This window comes from Labrus mixtus, chromosome 14 (genome assembly GCF_963584025.1).
Source record: "Labrus mixtus chromosome 14, fLabMix1.1, whole genome shotgun sequence".
Classification (NCBI taxonomy): Eukaryota; Metazoa; Chordata; class Actinopteri; order Labriformes; family Labridae; genus Labrus; species Labrus mixtus.
The window spans coordinates 28896975-28914936 of NC_083625.1; the positions used below are offsets into that span (position 1 = coordinate 28896975).

Sequence of the window (17962 nt, forward strand, 5' to 3'; positions counted from 1 at the left end):
TAGTTTTATAATTAAAAAAAAGAAATAGAAATAGTTTTATTAAGTCATCAAATGTTTAATTAATTGGTTAAGAAAAGGCTCATTAAATGTATAAAGAAAGGAGGTGTGGATGGAGGTGTTACAGGGTCCACTAGGGCCACTTGAAACTTAAGGTTTGTTGACCAGTGCACATTGGAGCATGTCATATTTGAAATTTATGTCATGTAATTTAATGAAATATGATTGTATATGAATATCTTGGTATTCCAGAAAATTACTAGTTGTGTTAATATTCTAAAGGGTTAAACTGGCAGATCATGGAAACAGCAAAACCACAAAAGGCCAGAGTTTGTGCTACATGTCCCAAATGCACCTAATGACTTTATTGACAATTCTCATCATCCAGTTTAAGTAACATACATCAAATTATTGCATCAATGCCAGGCAATTGAACTATTTTTAATATGTGCAAGAGTACATAATAAGTAAGACTAAACACACCAAAGCACAATCCTCCAAGCTGAATATCTGTTAGGTTTAACAGCACTACATGTTTAAAACTTAAGTACATTTTTTACAGATTTCAGTGAATTGGACTAAGACTGGGAGCATTACAACACAAATAGGTCCATCATAGGTACTGAAGGCAGACAACTGCATGCGCTGCTGAAAACATGATGCATCCTGTGCAGTAAATCGTGTTGCAGAGAGCTTGCGGTGATATAAAGCTGGACACATCGGTGCCTTCTCAGGTGGAGAGAACAAACAGGTTTCTAAGAGTTTCGCTTGGTGTGGATGAGAAGATCTCTCTGCAGGTTGACTTCAAGACTCCCAACGGTTTTGCTCCCAGGCGGGTCAGTGACCAGAGTCAGTTTGTTAAACACTCCTCGACCAAAGTAGTCCGCCACAACAGAGAAGCCATCATTAGAGCTGCGTAACTGAAAAACATAGAAAGGACACAGAATAAGCACTGACTTGAATTTTCTGTAGCATTGAAACTGCAAAATGACAACAGTCAACTTAGAACAAAAAGGAAATGTGCTACTATTACAAAAGATAAAAAAAACAAGATGATGGAAAGCTTTAATAAATAAAACGGGAGTAATGTTTGAATACTGTTACTGATATAGTGATTTTGGTAAACTTCCTTTCAGTCAGAGCTTAAGTACTTTTACCTGTCTGTTGAAGTGGTCATGCAGGTCTCGTTTCTGGTCCTGAGCTCGCAGCATGTCCATGACTTTGCGGTTCTCTGGAGTGCAGGTCGGGCACTCAGCCTCACTCTCTGCGTAGCTCTCAAAGCAGTGTTGGTGAAAGGAGTGGCTGCACAGGAAATGAACAGATGGCAGCTCCAGGGGGCTGTTGCACATGTTGCACTTGGTCTTCTGGAATATCTTGGCACTGTGAAAAAAATTGAGGGAGAAAAGTTGTTTACTAATCCTCATCTGCCAGACTTCTATCCCTCTGAGTTTCACCAGCTGTAACAAACGGTAACAACTCAAATAAAGTCACATGCATGTGAACGACGAGATTACAGTCAGTAACTGATAGAAACTGGAAACGATCAAAGTGCCTAACTCTCTAAGAACAAAGTTGAAAGAGAATGCAACGGCTCATGTGATGCACCTTGTTTTGAGCTCCTGAATCTCCGAGCGAAGGTGAGCCGTTTCCTCGCGGTACTGGTGGATTTTGCGTTCATCGTCTTCTATCTGCTGGCTCTCCCTATGCAACTTGTTGATGAGGTAGTCTTTGATGACTGAGAGAGTGGCAGTGGAGTTGTGTGCCAGCGTCTGCACCACTGTGGCAGATCATGAAGAAAGAGATGATGTAATGATGTGCTCGTTAACAGCAGTCTTCCCCCTCACCTTCTGATGTAAAGGTGGCTCAATATCTAAACAAGTAAATCTATTATTGTCCAAAAGCTCACCTAGTAAAGGAGGCATCAGGTTGTTCTGGTCAATGTGATGAAGGACCTCACTGATGTAGGCCTTGCAGTCTTCTTCTTTTCTGGCAAAATAACCAAGTGCCTGCTCCCAAAGGCAGCCCTCTTGGTCCCCGTAGCGCTTGCAGGCCTCTACCACTTTACCATACTCTTCATTCTGCATGTGGTAGTGCATGATCTGCTGATATCTGCACACAGACGCAGATCAACAACAAGCTATTAGATTGAAATGTATAGTTGGATCAAACACTACATTTCTGGTTTACAAATACGTGTTATACCTACAGAGTTCATTAGAGACTGCTGCACCTTTTAAACAGTTCCATAAAGAAATAATATTCAAGCAGACTTAATCTGTCAAAACAGCATCATCAGAGTTATTACCTACAAAGTTTCCATCTACGTGATTCTTTATTATTAACAATTATAATACATCATTATTATTGTGTATTATTATCAACAGGTGAGTTTCCCCAGGACAAAGCCAAAGAGCTTATCTCTAATTATTCAACAGTCTAACCTGGTCTGTGCTTGGTGCACTCTCAGGCCTTTCATTTAGTTTCACATGCTGCATAGAAGTAGTTAGGGTAGTTATTAGATGTTTTGTCGTCCTGTGTTTCTTCATAAGGTGAGTTGACTTCATTGATATTGAAACACAGGTCTGCGCTCCTCACTTACAGTTTGCCCTTCTCATAAAGGTAGAGGACGCCTTCTTTGAAGTTGTGCATCTGGCAGAGGACCAAAGCTTTATCAAACACTGTGTTGTCACTCCTCAGCAGCGATACAGCCTCCCCCTGCAGGACCTTTTTACGCTGGAAAAACATACGCATCAGAAGAGAAAAAAAAGAAGCTTTCAACTATTTTGTTATTGGTGAACCACGTCTAATTTCAAGTCTGATTTTCTAAGTAACATAATCACACAACAGAGTGGTCTACTGCTAAAAGTGTTGTCAATGTACTGTGCGAGAATCATGGCTCGCCTGTGTGATTTGGACTTACCTCAGGGTCTTGTTCATGGGCCCAGTCTTGTAAGCGAAGTTCCAGCAGTGTGTCATACACACCCTGAGGAGAGCGAGGGTCCACCTCAATCATGTGCTCCAGGAAGGCTTTCAGCTCCCGAGGATTGTTGGCAAAAATTGGAATGAATTCCTCCGAGTTTGCCTTCAACAGGTGTGAACAAGAGATGCATATAAAATCTAAAAGACGTTTCTTGTGGATATGAAAAAGAGGTTAAAGAAGAAAAGCAGTGCAGGCTGACCTTGTCATACCGACCAGTCTCCGTCCCGTCTCTCTCAGCAGTGTCTCCGCTGGGTTGGTAGTTGGTGCATAAGCCCTTTAAGAGCAGCGTGGTACCTTCAGGAACATGATGCATCAACGTCTTGCCATAACGCTTCATGTTGCTCTCAGCTTGTTCAAAAGGAAGACGTCCAATGTAACGCAAGCCTTCCTGATAGTTCTGTGTTTTGTGGTGAGAAACATTTTCAAACATTTTTCTTACATGAAGGTGAAATCATGCTGCCTTCATCTGTTTGTTAACATCTTCTTAATATCAATGTTACTCACAGCCTTAATTCAACAAGACATTTATGAATAACCCAGACTCTCATCAGCCCCACAGTCAGAAAAACATCAGAGTAATGTGAATGCTGAATCTGCTTTTAACCATTACATTAACACCCACTGGACTTTAAATGTATTTTCCTTACATGCACTCTGTGAGTAGTTACACACACTAAGATTTTTTTCTCATAGTCCACTACACAGCTCCTACATTACACCTTTCTTACATTTTGTGTATTTTATTTTTATATTTAACATTTTTAAATTCTATTTTATATATTGTAATATCTTCTTATACTGTATTATTTAAGTTGTTGCTAGTTCTGCTTTATTTCCTTGTTAATTGTTTAGCACCAATACACCAAGTCAAATTCCTTGTATGTGTAAATGTACTTGGCAATAAACCCTGATTCTTATTCTGAAGAAAAGATGGTTCTGATAAGAGTGCAGGGAGAAAGGGAGCTGATGAGAGTGATAAATGTTACTGTGTTGAGTGAGAGGCTGCATCATCTGCGTGTTCACACCTGGTCTTATGACCTTAGTGAGTGATCCATTCACAAGCAGACAGCTCTGACTACAGGTGTCAACACATGAAGGATGCATTTTGATCACTCAGGCAACATTAGGAGTTGGCTTTAGATAAAATTAACCCACATGTTTTAAACATTGTGATGTCACTGGGTGCATTGGTAACGAGCAGCTTTGCATACTCCACATGGTGATATCAGATGGTACTATAAAGAGCTACACAACTGCACAAAAACTGCACTTTGTTAACTTTCTTCTGAGGTGAAAATGTGAAAAGACATAATCAGGCTGACTGACTCATAAATGACCTTTACATTGACTGCAGTATAGAGAATATATGTTGCTAAGAAAAAAATCCTGCTGACTTGAATGATCAATAATATCGCTCACTATGAATCGTGGAAGTTGCTATCAAATGCACTTTTGGTCTGTGAATCATACAATCTTGACAAGCATTCAAATAAAAATAAAGAAATAATGAATAGCTTTAAAATGTCACTTAGAGGCATCAGTATTCATTTCAGTCTATTTCTTGACTAGATAAAAAGTTATCACAGTTAGTTTTAGCTTCGAGAAAAAAAAACTTAAAATATCTCCCTATGGGAAGAATTCGGGGGGGAGGGGGGAATCCCCACCACTTCAAAGAATGAATTTCAGGTTTGATGGTTTTTACCTTGAGGTCTTCCAGCTGTATCTTAAGGTACCATTCATGGTGCATATGTTTCTCAGCCAAGAACACAGCGTGGCTGTGGTAACCAGCCTGCCGAAGAACCTTGATGGCAATCTCAACGTCAAAGTGAACCTCACTTTCACTGCTCTGTTAAAACAAAGAGGAACACAATGCTGTTATAAAATGACATCAGTTAGTGACACGTTTATAAAAAAAGCAGGCTTAAAATGTATTTTAAGTTGTACTTCTACTGAGACCAATCTGCATCCATTGGATACTAAATCTACAACAGCAGTGGGTCACCTTTATGAACTCCTCCAGCTTGGAGCTGTCCTTTAGCTTGGTGTAACAGTTCAGCAGCAGTGTGGTGTGGTCTGCGTTGGCCAGTGACTGTCTGTGCAGGGCTTGCAGATATGCTGTAAGATTGTGGATCCTCTGTGCATCTAGGAATTTCCTGATGACATATGATGGCTCCAGTTTTCCAATGGTGCTGCAGGAACATCGATGTTTTAAATGAGACTGAACAAAAGAGAAATTGTTCAAGAGCATATTTACAAACTATACTGAAAAAGCGCAAAGACCAAAATAATCTTGACCTTTTTGGAACGCTTTTATTATGAAATAGTCATAAGGAAATGTGCTGTTTTCAACAGAAACTTAAAGGGAGAATGTGCGATATGTTACACATCAATATAGCAGAAATCCAGTTCATCCTCTGTAAACATCTGTCTGGGTCATGACTGTTTACAATGAGTGTGACGTGCGAGTCCTGCCGTTTCTGATGTTGTCTGAGCCATGTTTACATGGACAGGACGCCCGGCCGGCTCCTCCCCTTGTGTATAAAAGCTGTTTGAGTGAGGGACTAGAGAAAAGAAGAATAACATACTGTACTCACTGCTTATTTGAATGTCACATAAGAGTTTTTAGATCACAGTCATGCTACGTCAAGTTGCATGCAGTGTGAAGCTACGAGCTAACTAAAGAGCGCTAGCATTAGCAGTACACACATACTACAGTATACACATACTACAGTATACAAATACTGCACATACTACACATACTACAGTATACACATACTACAGTACACACATACTACACATACTACAGTACACACATACTACAGTACACACATACTACACATACTACAGTATACACATACTACAGTACACACATACTACACATACTACAGTACACATACTACAGTACACACATACTACACATACTACAGTATACACATACTACAGTACACACATACTACACATACTACAGTACACACATACTACAGTACACACATACTACAGTACACACATACTACATATACTACAGTATACACATACTACAGTACACACATACTACAGTACACACATACTACACATACTACAGTACACACATACTACACATACTACAGTATACACATACTACAGTACACACATACTGCACATACTACAGTACACACATACTACAGTACACACATACTACAGTATACACATACTACAGTATACACATACTACACATACTACAGTACACACATACTACAGTACACACATACTACACATACTACAGTACATACATACTACACATACTACAGTACACACATACTACACATACTACAGTACACACATACTACACATACTACAGTATACACATACTACAGTACACACATACTACACATACTACAGTACACACAGTATACACATACGACAGTATACACATACTACAGTACACACATACTACAGTATACACATACTACAGTATACACATACTACACATACTACAGTACACACATACTACAGTACACACATACTACAGTATACACATACTACACATACTACAGTACACACATACTACAGTACACACATACTACAGTACACACATACTACACATACTACAGTACACACATACTACAGTACACACATACTACACATACTACAGTACACACATACTACAGTACACACATACTACACATACTACAGTACACACATACTACAGTACACACATACTACAGTACACACATACTACAGTATACACATACTAGAGTATACACATACTACACATACTACAGTACACACATACTACAGTATACACATACTACAGTACACACATACTACACATTCTACAGTATACACATACTAGAGTATACACATACTACACATACTACAGTACACACATACTACAGTATACACATACTACACATACTACAGTACACACATACTACACATACTACAGTACACACATACTACAGTACACACATACTACAGTATACACATACTACACATACTACAGTACACACATACTACAGTACACACATACTACACATACTACAGTACACACATACTACAGTATACACATACTACAGTACACACATACTACAGTACACACATACTACAGTACACACATACTACACATACTACAGTACACACATACTACAGTATACACATACTACAGTACACACATACTACAGTACACACATACTACACATACTACAGTACACACATACTACACATACTACAGTACACACATACTACAGTATACACATACTACAGTATACACATACTACACATACTACAGTATACACATACTAGAGTATACACATACTACACATACTACAGTATACACATACTAGAGTATACACATACTACACATACTACAGTACACACATACTACAGTACACACATACTACAGTATACACATACTACAGTACACACATACTACACATACTACAGTACACACATACTACACATACTACAGTACACACATACTACAGTATACACATACTACACATACTACAGTACACACATACTACACATACTACAGTACACACATACTACAGTATACACATACTACACATACTACAGTACACACATACTACAGTACACACATACTACACATACTACAGTACACACATACTAGAGTACACACATACTACACATACTACAGTACACACATACTAGAGTACACACATACTACACATACTACAGTACACACATACTACAGTACACACATACTACACATACTACAGTACACACATACTACAGTATACACATACTACAGTACACACATACTACAGTACACACATACTACAGTACACACATACTACACATACTACAGTACACACATACTACAGTATACACATACTACAGTACACACATACTACAGTACACACATACTACACATACTACAGTACACACATACTACACATACTACAGTACACACATACTACACATACTACAGTACACACATACTACAGTATAAACATACTACAGTATACACATACTAGAGTATACACATACTACACATACTACAGTACACACATACTACAGTACACACATACTACAGTATACACATACTAGAGTACACACATACTACACATACTACAGTACACACATACTACAGTACACACATACTACACATACTACAGTACACACATACTACAGTACACACATACTACAGTATACACATACTACAGTATACACATACTACACATACTACAGTACACACATACTACAGTATACACATACTACAGTACACACATACTACAGTACACACATACTACAGTACACACATACTACAGTATACAAATACTACACATACTACACATACTACACATACTACAGTACACACATACTACACATACTACAGTACACACATACTACACATACTACAGTACACACATACTACACATACTACACATACTACAGTATACACATACTGCACATACTACACATACTACACATACTACACATACTACAGTACACACATACTACACATACTACAGTACACACATACTACACATACTACAGTACACACATACTACACATACTACACATACTACAGTACACACATACTACACATACTACACATACTACAGTACACACATACTACACATACTACTCATACTACAGTACACACATACTACAGTACACACATACTACACATACTACAGTACACACATACTGCACATACTACAGTACACACATACTACACATACTACAGTACACACATACTACAGTACACACATACTACACATACTACACATACTACACATACTACAGTACACACATACTACACATACTACAGTACACATACTGTAGTATGTGTGTACTGTAGTATGTGTAGTATGTGTGTACTGTAGTATGTGTATACTGTAGTATCTGTATATGTGTATACTGTAGTATGTGTATACTGTAGTATGTGTATACTGTAGTATGTGTACACACATACTACACATACTACAGTACACACATACTACACATACTACAGTACACACATACTACACATACTACACATACTACAGTACACACATACTACACATACTACAGTGCACATACTGTAGTATGTGTGTACTGTAGTATGTGTATACTGTAGTATCTGTATATGTGTATACTGTAGTATGTGTATACTGTAGTATGTGTATACTGTAGTATGTGTACACACATACTACACATACTACAGTACACACATACTACACATACTACAGTACACACATACTACACATACTACACATACTACAGTACACACATACTACACATACTACAGTGCACATACTGTAGTATGTGTGTACTGTAGTATGTGTATACTGTAGTATCTGTATATGTGTACTGTAGTATGTGTATACTGTAGTATGTGTATACTGTAGTATGTGTACACACATACTACACATACTACACATACTACAGTACACACATACTACACATACTACACATACTACAGTACACACATACTACAGTATACACATACTACAGTACACACATACTACACATACTACAGTACACACATACTACACATACTACAGTATACACATACTACAGTACACACATACTACACATACTACAGTACACACATACTACACATACTACAGTACACACATACTACAGTACACACATACTACAGTATACACATACTAGAGTATACACATACTACACATACTACAGTACACACATACTACAGTACACACATACTACAGTACACACATACTACACATACTACAGTATACACATACTACAGTATACACATACTACAGTACACACATACTACATACTACACATACTACAGTATACACATACTACAGTACACACATACTACAGTACACACATACTACAGTATACACATACTACAGTACACACATACTACAGTACACACATACTACAGTACACACATACTACACATACTACAGTACACACATACTACAGTACACACATACTACACATACTACAGTATACACATACTACAGTACACACATACTACAGTATACACATACTACAGTACACACATACTACAGTACACACATACTACAGTACACACATACTACAGTATACACATATACTACAGTATACACATACTACAGTATACACATACTACAGTACACACATACTACAGTACACACATACTACACATACTACAGTATACACATAATACAGTACACACATACTACAGTACACACATACTACAGTATACACATACTACACATACTACAGTACACACATACTACACATACTACAGTACACACATACTACACATACTACAGTACACACATACTACAGTGCACACATACTACAGTACACACATACTACAGTACACACATACTACAGTATACACATACTACACATACTACAGTACACACATACTACACATACTACAGTACACACATACTACAGTATACACATACTACAGTACACACATACTACACATACTACAGTACACACATACTACAGTACACACATACTACACATACTACAGTACACACATACTACAGTATACACATACTACAGTATACACATACTACAGTACACACATACTACAGTATACACATACTACAGTACACACATACTACACATACTACAGTACACACATACTACAGTACACACATACTACACATACTACAGTACACACATACTACACATACTACAGTACACACATACTACACATACTACAGTACACACATACTACAGTGCACACATACTACAGTACACACATACTACAGTATACACATACTACACATACTACAGTACACACATACTACACATACTACAGTATACACATACTACAGTACACACATACTACAGTACACACATACTACAGTACACACATACTACACATACTACAGTACACACACACTACAGTACACACATACTACAGTACACACATACTACAGTACACACATACTACAGTACACACATACTACACATACTACAGTATACACATACTACAGTACACACATACTACACATACTACAGTACACACATACTACAGTATACACATACTACAGTACACACATACTACACATACTACAGTACACACATACTACAGTATACACATACTACACATACTACAGTACACACATACTACACATACTACAGTACACATACTACAGTATACACATACTACAGTACACACATACTACACATACTACAGTACACACATACTACACATACTACAGTACACACATACTACAGTATACACATACTACACATACTACAGTATACACATACTACAGTATACACATACTACAGTACACATATACAGATACTACAGTATACACATACTACAGTACACACATACTACACATACTACAGTACACACATACTACAGTACACACAGTATACACATACTACAGTACACACATACTACACATACTACAGTATACACATACTACAGTACACACAGTATACACATACTACAGTACACACATACTACACATACTACAGTATACACATACTACAGTACACACATACTACACATACTACAGTACACACATACTACAGTATACACATACTACACATACTACAGTACACACATACTACACATACTACAGTACACACATACTACACATACTACAGTACACACATACTACACATACTACAGTACACACATACTACACATACTACAGTACACACATACTACAGTATACACATACTACACATACTACAGTATACACATACTACACATACTACAGTATACACATACTACACATACTACAGTACACACATACTACAGTACACACATACTACAGTATACACATACTACACATACTACAGTACACACATACTACAGTACACACATACTACAGTATACACATACTACAGTACACACATACTACAGTACACACATACTACAGTATACACATACTACACATACTACAGTACACACATACTACAGTACACACAGTATACACATACTACAGTACACACATACTACAGTATACACATACTACACATACAACAGTACACACATACTACAGTACACACATACTACAGTACACACAGTATACACATACTACAGTACACACATACTACAGTACACACAGTATACACATACTACAGTACACACATACTACAGTATACACATACTACAGTACAGACAGTATACACATACTACAGTACACACATACTACACATACTACAGTACAGACAGTATACACATACTACAGTATACACATACTACACATACTACAGTACACACATACTACACATACTACAGTACACACATACTACAGTATACACATACTACAGTACACACAGTATACACATACTACAGTACACACATACTACACATACTACAGTACACACATACTACAGTATACACATACTACAGTACACACAGTATACACATACTACAGTATACACATACTACAGTACACACATACTACACATACTACAGTACACACATACTACAGTACACACAGTATACACATACTAAATATCAGGTGTTATTACTGTTTCGTCATGAGCCGGGGATCCGGCCGAAGATTTCTGCCTTTTAATAAGACAGTTTTTTCTTACCACTGTAACTTTTACTGCTTTGCTAAAGTGCTCATGATGGATAGGCCGGATCTTTGTAACATGGAGTAAGGTATTTTACCTGCTTTTTGTAAAGTGTCTCGAGATAACACTTGTTATGAGTTGACGCTATACAAATAAAAATGTATTGATTGATTGATTACCGTATGTACTGCTGTATGGCTCCATCATGGTCCCCCTTCAGGTAAAGGTGATCCCCATACTGTCTGAAGATCTCCGACAGTCCGTCGTTGTCCAGATGCTGGCTCTTAGCCAGGTTGATGGCCATCACAAACAGGTTCTTCTTAAAAAGCATCTTAAAAAACACACAAGGAGGTTACAGCACTGCTCTGTGGTTCACCATGTAATTCAGCACTGAGTCCATCTGTAATGCACTCACTTCCAGTTTGGTCTGTGTGTCTTTTTCCTGCAGAACAAACATGTTTCCATCTCTGGTCAGGATGTAGAAGGAGCCCCACTCTGCCACCACATCAATGACATCATCAAAAGCGGCACTGTAGGCGATGAACTTGTTGTCCAGGTCATATATGGTCAGAAGCTGTTTGTCTGATGGAGAGCTCCCTCTGCTGCCAAACTCTGGCCTGAGTAAAACAAAATGATGATTTCAACAGTCTTTAAAGGTACACAGGTAAAAACTTAATATACTTCAACTTATAAAGCATTTTGTGGAAAAAAGGTGGGAAAAAATCATTGTTGCGTCGGGGGTAAATTAGGGCCCAAAAAGTTGTTGCTACTTAATATTTGTAGGACAAAAAAGAACCTGATCTGAACGGTTCAGGACCTAAATGACTGAAAATATTAGGATTATATATTTTCTTTTTATTTATTTATTCTGTTAAACGTTTTTCGATCCTTACTTGTTGGGTGACTTTGTATCCCTGATGAGTAAAAACAGATATCCGCGGTGCCAGTGGGCCAACAGCTTGTGTCCATCGAAAGCAAAACAAGGCCCTCTTTCATCGGGCTGGTACAGGTACACACAATCATCTCCAGCCACGATGAACTGGGAATCCTGGGAGGGATCAGCCAGGGAGGAGCAGCGCAGAGCACAGCCGTGTGTGTCCAGCTCTACTTTAGGATACTCCTTGATGGACAGGGTGTAGCACTGGGCAGAGGAAGACAGGAAGACAGGGAGACAGGGAGACAGGGAGACAGGGAGACAGGAGTTCAAAATCTCATAACTTCATTTAAAACAATTTACAGCATCATCTTTGACTTGAAACAATGATACCATCATCAGGTGTCTCTGAACAGCTGCTGAAGGAATTTACAAATGATGGGTCAAGGGTAATTCTTCTTCTGGGCACTGTTTGACATGTTTTGGTATGTAAATAGTAGATTGAGACCATTTAGTACTTAGTCTTGTAGAACCCTCTCAAAGTGCTTGTTCTTGCCACTAACAGCCTCTGTTAATAATTTAGTATTTAACAGTAATATGGAAAGAGTCAGATACTTATTCTGAAACCAGACACAGCCTTAAGATAGCTCTCTGCAATCCAACAAACTTCATTGGTAAACACATTAATTTTACAGACCATTACTGTGCAATCATAACCAGACATATTGCAGCTGCCAGTTTAGGTGTTTGTTTGTTTTTTTGTCACATTTTAAAACATTTGTCCTTACATGTCATGAATAGGGTTGAGTGCGATTAGCCGACGAAACGATTAATCATCCTCACACAGATAATTGGCAATTACTAGTCTGTTAGTCTCTTTGTTAAAGGCTTTATATGTGATTTTTTGATCCAGCAGATGTCGCCCTTGAGCACCAGCATGAAACCAAAACAACTCACGCTGCATTGTTGTGTTAGCATGCTAATGCTATCGATCTTTATTATGCGCGTATCTTCACACTGCATGTAAATTTACCTGAAATGAGCGTGATCTAGAAACACAGTTAAGCAGTGAGTACAGTATGTTATTCTTCTTTTCTCTAGTCCCTCAATTAAACAACTTTTATACGTGAGGGGAGGAGTCAGCCGCCGTCTGGGCGATGTAAACAAAGTGAAGATAGGACTCTGAAAACTCTGAAAACATCACAGACAGTGGGACTCGGGTGTTACACCCATTGTAGACAGTCATGACTCACAGAGTTATTTTCAGAGGATATACTTGATTTACATTTAAGTGTGAAAAATCACATATAAAGCCTTTAAGGTTTAGACTACTTAACCAGTCTGAATTTGAATTTGCCCTTAATCCACAGAAAAACTATTGTAAGCAACATCCTAAATCATAACACACCAAAACATCTGAAAAACAAAAGAAGGGCCCAGCTTCAAAATACCTGTACAGTCTCTTAAGATAGATTTAGTATCCAGATAAGTTACAGGGAATGATCAGACTTACATGCACTTTCTCCAGAGTGGCAACAAACAGATTTGTGACCTTTGCCATCTGGCGGAAAGCGAGGCCAGTGACGGGACTGGTTCCCTCGTGCAGAGTCAGAGTTTTACTGTGACGATCTCGAGTGATGTCTCCTTTGGTCAAAACCACACTGCCATCTGTGAAGCCTGTCAAGAGACATAACACCCATCACAACCTGAGAAGACAAAGCTCTTTCTGCTCCAGCCTGACAGATACTAGATCAATAATCAGAAAAAAAAGACACTTTCTTAATGTCTTACCAATGGCCATGAAGTTGAGGTTTTCATGTACACTGAGGCAGGACACTTCTGTTGGTTTGTTGCCAGGGATTGCAGGGAAAATCCTGGTGCAGAGAGGGTTTCCACTGTCTCGCTTGTCAAGGTTCCAGACCTTTACCTGAGAAATGCAAAACTTTCTGAGGCAGTGTTTTTACAAAAGAAATGTTCCAAAAATGAAATGAGAGTTGGTCACTTACTAGAGGGTTTATTCCTTGTTCATCCTGCCCAACAGATACCAGGATGCTGTGCTGCTTCAGCTGGTACAGGTGTGTTACTCGCAACTTGTAGGCCTGAAAAGATGTCAACAGCAGGGAGCGTGTCAGAGTCCAGATTCCGCCGTCCATATGTAACATCATGGAAGTTAAGGACAGTTATGCACAGCTGTACAGAGAGCGAGTGAGTAGGGTATGGACATGATTTCTGCTTGTAGAGTCGTCAGCAACATACATGCACATTACCAAACACAACCAAGTACCAAATAATATAAAACAACAATATACTACCATAAGCCTTATTGTTTTAAATGCCCCATTTTATAATAATTGGCAGGCTTATAACACAGAAACACGTGGCGAGCAGATTTTTTCAAGATGATCTGAATCATAGAATTGTAATGTTAGAAAAAGTGACAAAAAACATTTAGTTTTTGTGCATTTTGCAAACCCACTAACAGACAGCCAGCTACAATATCTTCACTGAATAAAAACCATGGCAACAACAACATACATGAGTATACCAGCTGTGTCCATCCCTTTGGTCCTCTAGAAACACTTGTGTATGTCTGTGTATGTGGTTGTGTTGTGTATTTTGCACTCAGGGTTTCTGCTTCAGACTGTGTAACTCACATTAAAGGGAGTGTTAAACACGTCATTTGACACTATTTCCACACAGCATAGTACGGTTATGTACTATAATACTCGTTTGGTTATAGACTCATTATATAGCCTTACTGCTAGTTTAATGTTGGTTGATAGGTAATGACATAGCAACAAGAAGGGTATCTTTGAAATATTGCCAAGAAAAGAAGCAGGTAAATCAGCAATTAAAACCTAAAAAGACATTATTATTTAAATATGAAATAGGACATTTTGACCCTAGTTTAGCGCTCAGTTATTGAATCCATTCTCACCTTTAACATTTCATCCTGATTGAACTCCCCCAGCATCAAGCAGAAAACTAAACTCTGATAGTTCATCAGGTCAGATAAATAACCGGCTCATCCCAACCTCCTCTCCCTGAACCATACACGGCTCTGTTGAGAAGGAAGACCACCCTGTTAAAGAGAGGACCCTTCTTCATGTGTTCTGGTCATGTGACCATATCCAAACATTTTGGAGAGGGGTTCATTCTGTGATCCCGGAGATAACTGGTAAACTGTTCCCATTATCCCCTTCCTTTAATCTGTTGAAACACTCTACTAAGGGTCTTTTTCATTCAGATGTAAAAGTTCTGTTAGTTAATCTTTTGTATCTTGCTACGTTGGTCTGCTCCACAGATCCCAACTGTTGATATGTGGATTTCTCAAATCGCAGCCTTACTCCCTTTAGAGAAATTGACTCATGACTTCAGTCATAAAACTGAAGAATGCTGGAGACTGTGGAAGTCTTTGGATTCTTTCCTTCAGAGATTCTGAAGCAGACGCCCTGCAAGACACTGTGCAACTTAAACTGCAAACCTGTCTGTGCTACTCATTTATTTTCTGCTTCATTTACACTGTTACTATTTTTGTGTGAATACTTGTCTATATTGTTTTTCTCTGTGATATTTCTGATGTCTTTGTATACATTATTTGCAGCATCTGTTAGTTTGGGGTGGGTTTTTTGTTTAGTTTATTTTCAGTATTGTTCTTATTGTTTGCTTCCTCTCAAAATTGATAAACTCAATAAATAAATAAATAAAAAGAGGACCCCTCTTACTCTCTCCTTCCAGTTACTGCCACCAGACAGTCCTAGGTCTATTAGTGGTTTCTGTTTTAAAGTCCCTTTTATCTTGTGCCTGCTCCTTGTGTTTTAGATGTAAGTTGTGTTTACTGACTCTGTCTATCTATCTATCTATCTATCGTAACATTGTTGTTAATCTATGGAAGTCTTGTTTCCAATGTGATTGAGTGTGATGAGTGTAGATCGAAGTAGATCTGTATTATTTATCAAACCTTCAGTCCAAACTTATCTTGTCATCTTTTCTAACTAAGTTTGGTGTGATGTTCTCTGTACCAGAAGACAGAGCTAACGTACATTGCTACGATTGAGCTAGTCCTTATTTAAAGTAAGACATAATAACAAAAGGTACCGTATCTGAATGAGTCGGGGCTAACGTCAGCTGTCAGTACCCTGGTTAGCATGACGTTAGCCTGCATGCTAACTGGTTCTGTGAAAGGATATCTCCCAGGACGATGTGTCCTCTGCCGGAGTCACACGCAGATATTCCGCTCGGAAGAGCAAAGTTTTTCCCATTATCCACAGGATCCTTCACACTATCTTTATCAAAGAATACAAATTTCCTCCACTGTAAAAACGCTGCCATTTTATCAGCGTTAGCACAGTAGCTAACTTATCGCTGTGTTGTCATGTGATACGCAGATCACGTGACCCGGATTCTTCTTCTACTGTTGGTTTATTCTCGGTTTGTATCCCTAATAGTCTCGTTAAAGCCACCTACTGTGTTGTAATAAGTTTACATTGACCTACACATTTAGATAGTCGAGCCATAGAACCATTTTAAACATTGTACTTTTTGTCCATGCAGATATTTTCATCACCTCCCCTCCCCCCTTCCTTTTGCACTGTCACAACTTCTTCATTCTTCTCATGGCCTCAGCATTCAACAATAAACATTCAACACTT

At 38.3% G+C, this 17962-nt stretch overlaps 1 protein-coding gene across 1 annotated transcript; it reads right to left on the bottom strand.

Moving 5' to 3' along the window:
- Positions 1-322: 322 nt before the first annotated feature.
- Positions 323-17698, bottom strand: vps11 (VPS11 core subunit of CORVET and HOPS complexes). Its single transcript, XM_061056055.1, has 16 exons — positions 17497-17698; positions 15317-15461; positions 15102-15237; positions 14824-14987; positions 13330-13577; positions 12852-13053; positions 12616-12767; positions 4980-5166; positions 4680-4823; positions 3177-3374; positions 2918-3079; positions 2597-2730; positions 1904-2106; positions 1603-1774; positions 1155-1377; positions 323-917 (listed from the first exon to the last, which is right to left on the bottom strand). The coding sequence occupies exons 1-16, from the start codon at positions 17640-17642 to the stop codon at positions 753-755; spliced, it is 2781 nt and encodes a 926-aa protein (XP_060912038.1). The 5' UTR covers positions 17643-17698; the 3' UTR covers positions 323-752.
- Between the last annotated feature and the right edge of the window lie 264 nt (positions 17699-17962).